Source organism: Eleutherodactylus coqui, chromosome 10 (assembly GCF_035609145.1).
Source record: "Eleutherodactylus coqui strain aEleCoq1 chromosome 10, aEleCoq1.hap1, whole genome shotgun sequence".
NCBI lineage: Eukaryota > Metazoa > Chordata > Amphibia > Anura > Eleutherodactylidae > Eleutherodactylus > Eleutherodactylus coqui.
The window spans coordinates 43910503-43922614 of NC_089846.1; the positions used below are offsets into that span (position 1 = coordinate 43910503).

The window sequence follows — 12112 nt, forward strand, 5'->3', positions numbered from 1 at the left end:
CCTGAGATCTGGTGACTAGGGTACCTAGAGTTTAGTTCAGGCAACCCATGGAGCAGGTCTTCAGGTATCCAGCACAACCTGCAGACATTCTCTTCTGGAATCAGCTCTATATGGATCTCCAGTTGAGATTACTCATTGAATTTTGCAATTTTCTATTCTCCACTGTTGGAACAGATCAACCTTTCAATTTCAAAACTATCCCCTCTTCTACGCAGGATTCCCTGTTCTAACAACTTAACGGGTATTCAAAAGCACAAGAAAGAGATTTTGAAGCTAAAAATGTGACAACTGAACTTCTGGAGTGGGAGAAAACGGTTACGATAGCGAGTGTCAATAAGTATTGCAAGTCCTTAAAGATGAAGCCCTTTTCGCCTTAATGACCAAACAGGAGCCATAACATTTTTAAAGTTTCCATCGACATGAGGGCTTGTTTTTTGAGCGACAAGTTTTCTAATGGCGTGACTATTGGGTACATGTAATGTATTGTATAAAAGTTATTACATTTTTTTGGGGTGATTGAGGGAAAAAGGAAAGAAAAATTCTGCATTTGCTTTTTGTATTTCATTTTTACAGCACTTGGATCACATTATTTATTTTGTGCACTGTTTATTCTGTAGGTCAGCAGCATTACCGTGATACCGAGTTCATGCAGTTTATGTTCTGCTGTTTTTGAACACAAACTTTTTTTCTTCTTTTTAAGATTTGCTTTTGTGTCACAGAATTCCAAGAGCCGTAGCATTTTTTAGTTTTTCATTGTTGGAGCTCTATGGGGGCTTGCTTTTTTGCGGGATGAATTCTAGTCTTCATTTATCAAAATTTTGGGAACATAACATTTTGATTGCTTTTTATTCTTTTTTCCTCTATAGGAAAGATTAACAAAATCTGCACTTCTTTATTGGCAATGCATTTGTGCTCCACTGTTCAGCGCACCTTTCATAGCCGACTTTTCCTCTCAAGCATTTTTTTCTGAAACAGAACTATAAATTTGATGAAAAACAGTCAAGCTCAGGTCACAGGAGAATTCAGTTCTATTTATTTTTGTTAAATAACATACGTTACACTCTCAACTTCTTGCAAAATACAGAAAAATTATCAAACAGTAGTAAAAATACATAAAAGTGCAAATAAAGAAACCAGACAACCTATCCTCCAGAACCCCAGGGCTAACATACCTCATATTGGTTACCTAAAAGAACAAGAAAACTAACTAAAACTTGCTTGCAGACTGAAACAAACCTTTAAACTAATCAATAGTAAATCCCTCTATGTGTACAAGCATGGAGTAAGGACACTTGGGTCTCGTTCACACCAACAAAATCCATGTTGATTTGTCCCACAATCAGCGGAACAAACCAGACATGTCAGTATCTGTTCTGGGGAAGCCACTTTGTATTCAAATAAACGGTCTTAAACTAAAGTTGGGCGACATTCACGGTCAGCGCAGTGCAATGAGAAGTCTTGGCATCTCACTATAGATTTCTTGTTTGAGAGTTTGAATATAATGAGACTTTTTTTGAAGACTTAGAAACAAAAAAGTTCCAATTAGAACACTATTTTTGAACAGTTGCAGCATTTCAGGAAGTGATTATATTGTCACAGTTTATATTAATTCCGTAACGCCAGTACCTTTCATAATAAGGAATCTGAGAATCAATCAATCTATGGACAACTCTGAAAATCTAGCCATCTATGGACAGCTGACAGAAACCTCTCTGAGTCTTCTTCTATTGGGAAGCGGTATAAAACATGGAAATACAGGGAGAGTCAGAAGTCCTATATTTCAGCTTTGGCCTTCATAGAGTCAATATTCGACATGCAGTCTTCTGATTGGGTATCTCAGGTTAAACTCCCTAGAACCCTGCTCGGACAGTCTCTTAAAACAAATTGGACCATTTCGTTTACTTTCTCTCAAATTTCAAAAAACACTTGCTTGGTACTTTTCTTCACTTTAATTGACTCAAATTGATTCTGGTTATATGCAGTTTTATATCAATTCTATATATTTTTTTGCTGGGAGCGGTATCACACAGAGCGGTGAAAACATTACATAAAAGCCTGTCTTAAAATATACTGGAAACAGCAGTTTTTTTTTCAGTGCATTATGGCATGTCTGCTAAAGTGGGTGAAATGGTGCATTATCAATTAAGGCCCTGCTCATACTTGCCAGGTTTCTATTGATTGCTGCAGTACTCTATTCAGTAACAGAAGCCTGAACGAGCAATTACAGGTCAATGGCAAGCACTGCGAAACAAATCCCAAGGTACATTTATCCATCACAGCTCTTGCTTAAAATTGCACTTTAGGCTCTGTTCACATTGGCATCATGGCTTCTGTTTTCACACCATCTATCTCCTCTTAGATGGTCTGCAAACATACAGTAGGTTGTTGTAGTTCAGAAACAGACTTTTGGCAATTAACAAGAGAAATAATTCACAACTATCAAGTCATATAGGTTGCAAGGCTTCAATTTGTAAGCATCATGAAATAGCAGCAGGAAACGGATGTGTTATTACATATTAATCCGCTTTGTAATGTGACGAGTGGTCACTGCATGGCGCAACCCCCCTGTGGAAGGGAATCTTGTAACGTCATCGCCACTGATTTGGAGAGGTAGGTCATTGTGCCAAAACGTCCGCTGGGAGCACTGTCATAGAGCAAGGCACAAATTCCAGTTTTCGGATCAACTTTCAACATGGTATCATCCGCACCAAGCGCTTTCTGCAAGCAAGAGAAAGCCAAGATTAAAAAATGGTAACTAAGAACAATTCTTAATTGCAGATGACCTGATATTACATTAATTATATTCATCTCTGAACATGCAGTTGTAGGAGTACGCCCCAAAAAAACTGAGATTGTGAGAATCAACAATCAGTAACATTCCACCACCGCTGCCTGGCCTGCTGTTGAAGACTCTCCATTCCTGTTAATATACTTGAAAACTAAACAGTCATAGGACCGAACTATTTTTTTTTTGGAAGTTACCTGAAATACACTGATCACTCACAATAAAGCCACCTACCCAACATTGTTTAGGGCCCCCCTTTTGTTTCACTAAAATCGCTTTTGACTCAATGAAGCAGCGATCCCACAAAACCTCTGGTGCCCTATGAGGGTTGGCACCTAAACGTTAGCAGCTGACCCTGTAGATCCTTAAAGATGGGGCCTTTATGGATCCAAGTTGTTTTCCCAGCACATCCTACAGAAGCACGATCAGGTTGAGATCTGTAGGCCAAGTGTGGTGATTGCCTTAATGGTCTTGGCCTCCAGATCTCAAATAGAATCTCACTAAAAAGTGAAACAAGTAATACATGGAACTAAAAGAAAAAAAAAAGAAAGATCACACACAAAATGTAATACCTGCTCTTGACAAAACAAGTCATTAGCAGTGTGCACAATCTGCTCCACATGAATGATGCCACCGACACTCTGGATTTCTACATCTGCGAGAATAGTTAAAACCAATATGGCTTCCACTAGGAGTTGGCGATACTCTGGCTGTGGCACATGGTTAAGGACAGACTCTACATGGGCAAAAAACTTCAGCTCGCCTGGTGTCATCTGTGGGTAGAAAACAGAGGATTGAAACAGTCGATGATGAAAGCACTTATGATCTCCTGGTGTTGTGTCATGGTGGAAGTGGTAAATATGCACTTTTATGTTAGGAAAGAAGATGATTAGGAAACAAGCTGAATATATTTCTTACCTCACGGGTGCTGGAGGACGGCAGGACATAGCCCTCTATAGACAATCCATGGCACTAAAAGAAAAAAAAAAGGGGGGGGGGGTGTTTGTTTTGTTTTTTTTCACATATCCCATAACAAAAAAAAATAAAAAATACAAATTTTGTAATGCTTCACCTTTTGTAAGATTGTCCAGACTTTCTGATAAAAGCCTACAGGAACTCTATTCAGAGCCCCATCCAACTGTCGTCTTCTGAGCCATTGACCTTGCCGGCTGTCATAAGCGTTGTCGACATCCGAGATGGTGGATGTAGAGAGGTCACCATGAGAGGACAGAGTGTCTCCAGCCTTTTGTTTTAGAAGAAGAAACATGATGTAAAAAAAAAAAAAAAGCTGCTTCTGTATCAACAAAAGTGGCTTTCCACATAAAAAAAAATAATCAAAAACCCTTCAGATATCTTTGTGAACACCGTTTACTTTAAAGGGATTGTCCAGGCTTACAAAAACAGGTCTGCCTTTTACCAGAAACAGCACAGCACCCCCTACACCCCCACTATGTCCATTGGGGACACTCGGAGCGTCTCTAAAGTCCCATTTTAATATTACTCAGTAACCAACGTATACAAGAGGCGGTTTTCTGATATGTTGATCCCAAGTTTTATCCACATTACATTGATTCAGTGTGAGCCCCGTGGGGGACGTGACAAACATTGATGTGGTAATCAAAATACAGTCAGGCTCTGCCTAAAAAGCCTGGCGTGTGTCTGCCGTTTCCTGAATTCTTACTTGCAATTCATCAAGTTTACATGACAGAGTCGTTTTGTCCTTGATGTAGTCCCACAAGTAAACATTTGCTTGTGGTTAAGTCTAGCGATCGCGGGCGCCATTGCATAAGGTCCTGGTTGTTTCTCCCACTCTTCCTATCCAGGGTTGAGGGAGGGCATCGTTGAGGTAGGTACTAACTTGAATGTGAAAGTAAGGTGGTTAACAGTCCTGCTGGTAGACGTCAGAGACATCAGTCGGTTGTGGAATTAACCAATTTCCTAGCATTTTCAGATAGAGGCAGTTACTGCGAAGTAGAACGGCCCGTACAGTCTGCGGTGACACACGGCACAGAACACATTCCATTTTGGATTCTTGTGCTCAGTCATGGCGTGGGGATTCTTGGTTCCTCAAATTTTGCAATTGAGCCTTCCCACTTGCATGGATAAAACCTCTTATCTTTTTGCATTGTATAAATCAGAAAATAGTCTCTTACGTTTGTTGGTTGCCGAACACATTTATTAAAGTGGGACTACTTTAGAGAGAGACAGCCTCTTCTGTGCAGTGACATCCATGTTGTACTACATACCCCTGTCTGGCTGCAGCTTCCGCAGGTAAAGCCAGCCATTTACTGAAGGTCCAGGAGCCGGACCAGTGGGAATCAGCTGAAGGCTCAAAATCTAAAGGAGGTGGTCGGCTTTAGAAAAACCCATCACCACAATTCTGAGTTACCCATTCAAAATGTTCCTTTATTAGCCAAAGTGCAGAGCAACTCTGTAAGGGGTCTCTAGAGGATCCAGCTAGTCTATAAATTACACAGACAACCTGTGCATCTCAAATGGGAACGGCTTTATTTGGCGCTGTAATAGAATTTATCATTTCTGGACATTTTTTTCCCTTATAGCTAATAGCGGATTGTTGGGGGCCCAAGCAGCAGGGCACCCCGTGATCACGTATTGTTAGGGAACCCTTGTAACAAAAAGACATTGTTTTATGCTTAAAAGGGTTCTTCACTTTCGGCCTCCTTCACACGGGTGGGTCGGACCGCACTTTCGGGATTTCCGCAGTGGAGTGCGATCCGGTGCCAGGCCTGCTTACCTGTCCGGCATCTACTCCTGTGCTGCTAATGCGCCGGCCGGCAAATGCACAGTACAGGGGATGCCGCACTGTCAATATGGTGATGATGCAGCCTCCTGTGCTGCGAATGTGCCGGCGCGTGCGCAGTTAAGAGGACGCCGCGCCATCGCCATTGTGATTCCGTGGCTCCTGCGGCAATTCCGCAATGATGATTGCAGAATTGCCACGGCACGGACGGCTTTCATTAACTTCAATGGAAGCCCGCTGTGTGCATCACGCAGTAAAAAAAATTTTAAAAAAATTAAAAAAAATCGCAATTTACTCGTGGGCAGAAAAATCGCGTTTTTACATAGCATGCTATGGGCTGGATTTGCTGTAAAATCCGGAGGCGGAATGCCACTCCGGATTTCACAATGCAAATCTGCCCATGTGCAGGAGGCCTAAGGCCTCATGTCCACGGGCAAAAGAAGAATTAAAATCCGCAGCGGATTTTAACTCTTCTCTTGCCCGCGGATCCGCATCCCATAGGGATGCATTGACCACCCGCAGGTAGATAAATACCCGCGGATGGTCAATAAAAGTGATTTAAAAAAAAAAATGGAGCATGAAAAAATCTGGACCATGCTCCATTTTCGTGCGGGTCTCCCGTGGGCTTCTATTGAAGCCGTCCGGATCCGCGGGAGACCAAAATCAGAATTTACTCACCTGCTCCGGATCTTTCCTTCGCTGCGGCTTCATCTTCTCTCCGTCGCGGACGGATCTTTTTTCTTTGGACCGGCGCATGCGTGGGGCACGCAACCGACGTGCCCTGCGCATCCGCCGGGCCGAAGAAAGAAGATCCGGCCGTGACGGAGAGAAGATGAAGCCGCGGCTAAGGGAAGATCCGGAGCGTGCGGAGAGGTGAGTTAATTCTTATTTTTAGGCCTCATGTCCGCGGGGCAGGAGGGACCCGCTACGGATTCTACATGGAGAATCCGTAGCGGGCCTGATTTTCCCCGTGGACATGAGGCCCAAGGCCTCATGTCCACGGGGAAAATAATTAAAATCCGCAGCGTTTTTCCCGCAACGCGGATCCGCGCCCCATAGGAATGCATTGACCACCCGCAGGTAGATAAATACCCGGCCCGCGGATGGTATTTCAAAGTGAATTAAAAAATTTCTGGAGCATGAAAAAAAAAATGGACGTGCTCCATTTTAGTGCGGATCACTTAGGCCTCATGTCCAAGGGGAAAATCATATTTGCTGCGGATTTGGGCTGCGGATGCACTGTAATTGTCTTTTATTTTTCATGCGGGAGATCAATTGAGCCATGTGCTTTATGAGCTCCCGCACGCGTGATCCGCACTAAAATGGAGCAGGTCCATTTTTTTTTCATGCTCCAGAAATTTTTAAAGTATTTATCCACCCGCGGGTGGTCAATGCATTCCTATGGGGTGCGGATCTGCGTGAGGGAAAAACGCTCCGGATTTTAATTCTTATTTTCCCCGTGGACATGAGGCCTTAGGCAAACACAACTGTCTAATGTACAAATATATATCCCCATGTGTAAACCAGGAAAATATTTCATTAATTTATAATGTTTGTAATAATCACTTAGAATTCTCACCATACAGGAACTGCTGGAGAATTCTGTCATATTTCCTCAAGTGAGTCAAAATGTGTGAAAAATGCCAAAGGCACAGGTTATTTTAACGGCCACTGAACGGATTTCTGCTGGGATTTTGTTTTAGACATTAATAGAAGCAAAATGATATTTACCAGTGATGCAAATGAAAAGGATTCTGTATCCTGTTTTGGGAAACAAAATAAATTGAATTAGCATTTGAAATGCACAGTATCAGAATTTAAGGGAATCTGTCAGCTGGAACGGGCTGTCAAACGGCAGACATTGATTTATAGAGCAGGAGGAGCTGAGCAGTGCAATACATAGATTTATGGGGGAAAGTCCACAGAACTTTTAGTCTGTTCAGCTCAGAATAAGTGAAGGTTTAAATGAACAGTCCAATGGGCGGTCCTATCAGTCATGCACAGATAGCTGCCACTCACTAATGGCTCCGCCCACTGGACTCTTCAGCTCAGAATTAGAGATATAAATGAATAACTTACAAGTTATACTGAATCTTTATCCATAAAACTATATATCAATCTGCTCAGCTCCTCCTGCTCTATAACATATCTTCAGTCTAAGCAGAGTGTTCCGAGCTGACCGATTTTCTTTAAAGCCCAGTTAATTAGTAAAGCAGATATGCAAGTGACAGCTCAAAAATTTGCTGTTCTCACCATCATCAATAAAAAGGTCCCAATGCAAGGAACCTCTGAAACAGCTGAGATTTATCAATTACACGAATCATGCAGTACTGCAGAATTAACACAATTATTTAGACCGGTAAAACAATATCTAATGAGACACTAAATTAATTATGTAGTTGACACTTGCCAAATACAGTCCATCATCACAGCTCTGGTTATACATTTCGGAAGACTATGTTATGCTATTAAGACTCCCACCTGCAGACAAGCATCCCAAGATGTAAGCAGCATCTAGTTAGTTGGTTGGTCATCCTTATACAGGTAAATCTTCAAAGGGTAATGAGATTCTCATGCTACATGTCCTTTTATTGGACCCAATTTAGTTGACAAAGAATACGTTCATTAACCTACCGCCACCCACTATCATTTCAACGACCACCACAAACCTGTCACCTCCTTGCTGTAGCTTTTGCAATTTTTTGCCCGGTTTGAAATTCATATTCTGGAATATTGAATAAGATTTGTGTTGCGAAAACACAACATTTCGACAAGTGATCACAGAAAGTTTCCCCCCCCCCCACACTTTTTGTTTCAGTAACACAAATTCTGCTACTCAATTTCTTATGAATGCTTTTGTAGTATGGGAGTCCTAAAACAAAAAAGTGTATCCCGAGCCTAAGGGTTATTACAGGGTTACCATGTCATTAGTTATAGGCACTGAACACTAGTTGTTCCAGGCCACATCCCTTAGTTTAACAAAACGTTGATTTTACATGAAGTAGCGCAGATGTGGTTTTTAGTAGAAAAACGTATAAATATTTAGCAAAAACTTACACATCACTTGCAATCCCAACCATTCTGAAGTGGACCCAGCACACCCATAACCCTTGGGAGACTGCACCCCTTCTCACTTGCATTAGTCACAGCAGTTTCTCCAAGAGCAGGCAATGTGGTTTCCCAAAAGGTAATCCCTGTATTGTCCCTATAATTCCTACAGTATTTACAGCTGTGTGCATGAGACCCCAACGGAAGGCCATATTCATTCACACAGCAGAACGTGCCATGAATGCCATATGGATTCTGTGCCAAAGTATCGCCATTCATTTGAAGGGGAATCTGTGGCACGGTTACAACGCTGCAAATTTTCTCCATGCACAAGAAGTTCCCGTTTTGGGATGTTGTGGATTCACGGCAGCCGTGATGCAAATCCGCGTCAAAAATCCATCTTCCTAATAAGTCGATGTACCTCCATGAACAGGTTCCAAGAGCATGCCACACCACGGAGAAAGTGACCAGCTGTCCATCAAGAGACAGAGGGCGGTTAAAGGCCCATTGAGACGATTATCGCTCAAAATTTGCTCAAAAGCCATATCTTGAGCGATAATCGTTGTGTCTAACTGCACGGACACCGCACAGTTTCCGTTTAACAGTCGCTGATCGTTCTCTTTCAGCAAGCTGAAGGAGAACGATCAGCCTTATCAGGAGTTCACAGCGGGATACAGCTGATACCATTGTTTCAGCTGTATCCCACTCGGTGAACACAGTCGGGGTATGAAGAACACAGCGGTCCAGCTGTGTTCTGCATACTTTGCACGGAGCGCTCAGCTGTATAACAGCCGGGCGCTCAGAACAGAGAACAGCTGGATGCAGAAGATAAGTGGCCTCGCTTGTTTTCTGCATACCCCGCTCGCAGCGCTCAGCTGTATACCACCTGAGCACGCCGAGAAGAGACCAACCGGATGCAGAAGACAAGCGGCCCCGCTTGTCTTTTGCATAGACAGCTTGAATCGAAAAGTGATTGCTCAAAATGGTCAATCAAACCGACGTTTGAGCAATCACGTCGCCCTCTAAATGCACACAACGATTATCGGTCAAAAGACATCTTAAGCGATAATCGTTGTGTCTAAACCAGGCTTAACTCAGCAGTTTGTGAATCAGCACAACTCTTCTCAGCCAGATGACTCCGCTGTTGGTTTCTAGAACCCACAATAGGACTTGGGAACTTAAAAGTACATAGGCTTCTTAGGAAACAACGAGGGGGCATTAAAAGTTATTGAGATTTCACCCTTGCTGGACAGTGAATTTAGTTTTGGGGGTGAGATGGTGGTGACAGGTCCCCTTTAAGTACAGTTCAATTTTGGCTCCAAGAAACTAGAAGAAAAATTGAGACTAAATAAAGTAGAAAATAAAGTGCATTAAACCCTAAGGGTGGTCTCACACATTGTTTTGGAGCAGTTTTTGAAGCCTAAACTAGGAGTGGATATTTTTTTTGACAAGTAGGTTATATAGATACCTTCCCTCCCTTTACAATCCATTCCAGGCAATGGCTTCAGAAACTGCATGAAAACATTGTGCTGTAAGCGAGACGGCAAAAATCTCTGAAGTGACACGAGTGTGGTCTCTCCCCCCCCCCCCCCATCCAGTTACAGGTGCTGGTCACCCAAACAAACGTGACACCGCCCATCCGCAGTTACTGTAAGCACCAGGTTTGTGGCACACAATTAAAAAAATTAGCCGGAGTAAAGAGCCCATGCGGTGAATGAAGCAGGCATGTGTGAACTCAATGATTACAAATCTAAGTGCCCATCGGTTCACCTGGCCGTCTGCAGCCAGAGACAGTCTACGTTTATCCAGCTGGAAGAGAAAGTCATTTACACGTCATGTCAAAACATGCAAGGAGAATCATCACTAAAAGACTAGCAATGCAGGAACATTCAACACCGTCAGAAGTAAAGTAAAACTAGACAAGCTTTACTTTAAACACAACCTTTAGAAAGGGTATGTGCATTTAAAAAAAATGCTCATAGGGGGACTTGAACATGCGATATTAGATCAGTCTTATAGTATAATGCAATGCCATAGTATTGCAATATACCACATGCTGACTAGCAGTCTATCAAGACGTGCCACAGGCAGGTCTTGATAGGCAATCAGTCATGGCATCCTTGGGGGTCCTCAGAAGGCCCTAGGCTGCCTTGGCAACCTAACAACATTTCACAACCTCATTGAGGGGGAATTGGGGGGGGGGGGGGGGGGGGGGGTCAAAGACATTCAGGGCCTCCAAACAGGAATCAGAGCATTTAAATGCAACTGTTCGAGTTTACAGCGGCATTTAAAAATGGTCAACCACCATTATTAGCATGAACATAGATTGTGGCTGTTGGCACTCGCTGTGTGTGGAGAGGGATCAGCTCCTGATCCCGCTCCATACAAACCCCACACGCCCAGGACTTTACAATTTGCAGACTGTACTTTTTGCAAACTTTTGACATGTCAGAGTGACATGTTAAAAGTTTTGATCAGTGAGAGTCCCACTTGCAGAGACCCCTACTGATGCACAATGCTGTGGAGAGTGCTGCAGTGCCGCTGTTTCAGTCTTTGCTATCTGTTGGCTCTGCTTGGCAGCTGAAGACAAGTGTGTGGAGGTATAAAGATGATGTCTATAGACCTCTACAAGTCAGTCTTCAGCTGCCACGAGGAGTCAGCAAGCAACAAAGACAGCCATAGGGGGCACAGAGCTCAGGTGATCACTGCGGTCTCCTCATTCTAGCGATCAGTGAGGGCCCCAGCAGCGAGACCCCCACTGATAAAAACTATTATCAGTCTGACATGTTAAAAGTTTGCAAAAAGTGCAGTCACTCTTAGGGTGCCTGTCTATGGGCGAGTTTGAATTACGTTCCTTGCGGCGATAATTCTGCCGCGGGGAACGCAGTGAAAGCTCTCCATAGCGTTGCTATGGAGAGTGCTTCACCCCCGTCCACATGCTGCGATTTGCCGTAATTCTCCGCGGTCAGCCTATCTGTCAGATAGGGCCGACCACGGAGATCCACCAGCAGGCTCCTGGGCGGCGGCTCCCGCAGCAGAGATCTGCATCGCCCGTGGACAGGCAGCCTTAAAATTCATCTAGAGATGTGGAGTAACTTTTTACACCATCCAGCTACTGGAGTGAGTTTGCGACAAACTATGGAATATTGAATTTCTTAAATCTAGCTAAAAACCTCACTACATTTAAACTCCTTTCCTAGACACTTTGGAAAACTGGAATGAAAAGTGTACGACAAAATGTTGCAAAATTTTGGAGCAAAACCCTATTTGTGCAAAAATTTGCAACTTTCTGACAGAAAACTACTGTACAGCCCATGAGTTCCCCCCATAGTTCTGCATAAGGGCTGTAGACAGCAAATGGCAGGGTTTTTTAATCGGGAATTTTTTTTAGAAGACCATAAAAACCAAGCATAATAAGAGTAACATTACTAGAAGGCACAGACTAATTAACCAGCCCATTAGAGAACATGGAAGACAGGTCTTAGTGAATGGAAGAATGCTTTTAAATCAAGACTACA

The 12112-nt window shown here is 43.1% G+C and overlaps 1 protein-coding gene across 4 annotated transcripts in view; it reads right to left on the minus strand.

Annotated features, from left to right (window-relative positions):
• Positions 1 to 1010: 1010 nt before the first annotated feature.
• The window catches only part of PHKA1 (phosphorylase kinase regulatory subunit alpha 1), a 70877-nt gene continuing 59775 nt past the window's right edge, over positions 1011 to 12112 (minus strand). For 3 of the 4 annotated variants that reach the window (XM_066580941.1, XM_066580938.1, XM_066580939.1), the window contains exons 29-34: positions 10365 to 10403; positions 7278 to 7307; positions 3858 to 4028; positions 3704 to 3757; positions 3358 to 3558; positions 1011 to 2718 (exon numbers count right to left, since the gene is read on the minus strand). In XM_066580941.1, coding sequence (XP_066437038.1) covers positions 2545 to 2718; positions 3358 to 3558; positions 3704 to 3757; positions 3858 to 4028; positions 7278 to 7307; positions 10365 to 10403 — 669 coding nt within the window. In that variant the 3' untranslated portion in view covers positions 1011 to 2544. The remainder of the gene's footprint in view (positions 2719 to 3357; positions 3559 to 3703; positions 3758 to 3857; positions 4029 to 7277; positions 7308 to 10364; positions 10404 to 12112) is intronic. The other variant, XM_066580940.1, reaches the window with a different exon arrangement.